This window comes from Nanorana parkeri, unplaced genomic scaffold (genome assembly GCF_000935625.1).
Source record: "Nanorana parkeri isolate BGI_ZX_2015 unplaced genomic scaffold, ASM93562v1 scaffold2832, whole genome shotgun sequence".
NCBI lineage: Eukaryota > Metazoa > Chordata > Amphibia > Anura > Dicroglossidae > Nanorana > Nanorana parkeri.
In genome coordinates, this window is record NW_017309100.1 from 63,150 (window position 1) to 63,827 (window position 678).

General features: G+C 52.9%; 1 protein-coding gene across 1 annotated transcript in view; it reads right to left on the reverse strand.

Annotated features, from left to right (window-relative positions):
- The window catches only part of ATP13A2 (ATPase 13A2), a 37,057-nt gene that overhangs the window by 2,102 nt on the left and 34,277 nt on the right, over window positions 1-678 (reverse strand). The window contains 2 exon segments of the mRNA XM_018574236.1: window positions 71-294; window positions 508-604. Coding sequence (XP_018429738.1) covers window positions 71-294; window positions 508-604 — 321 coding nt within the window.

Below are 678 nucleotides of genomic sequence, written 5' to 3' on the forward strand. Positions count from 1 at the left end.
GGGGGAGGAGATACATGGAGGGGGGAGGAGATACATGGAGGGGGAGGAGATACATGGAGGTTACCCGTACCAGGGCTGCGACGTGGTCAGGAAGTAGGACAGCAGCTGGATGAGAAGGACGAGCAGAGTCTGACATATCATGCTTCCCAGGACCGGAATGCTGATCAGAGTACCGAGCGGACGCTTCAAACCCAACTCGCCGGCCGGCCCGGTTCTGCCCATCAGGATGGCCACCGTGGTGGTGATCACCAAATCAAACAGCAGGAACTGGAAGTCGCCCAAATTGGTGTCCACCTGGCAAGACCACAAACATGGTCAGATGAATCACACGGGACCGCACACGTCACATACAAACATGTCCCATCGCTTACCGTGTACAGAATGAGAACACTACACGGGACCGCACACATTACACATACAAACATGTCCCATCGCTCACCGTGTACAGAATGAGAACACTACACGGGACCGCACACATTACACACATACGCATGTCCCATCGCTCACCGTGTACAGAATGAGAACACTGATGAACTGCGTCAGGCTGTACATCGCCATGTACTTGAAAATCTCAAACGAGGTCTCCAGCGAGCAGCGCCCCTCCCTGCCGAGACAAAGACCCCCCAATAGTTACACGCAAACATCATCTTATATTCATAATAAAGCCGGAATGTCATT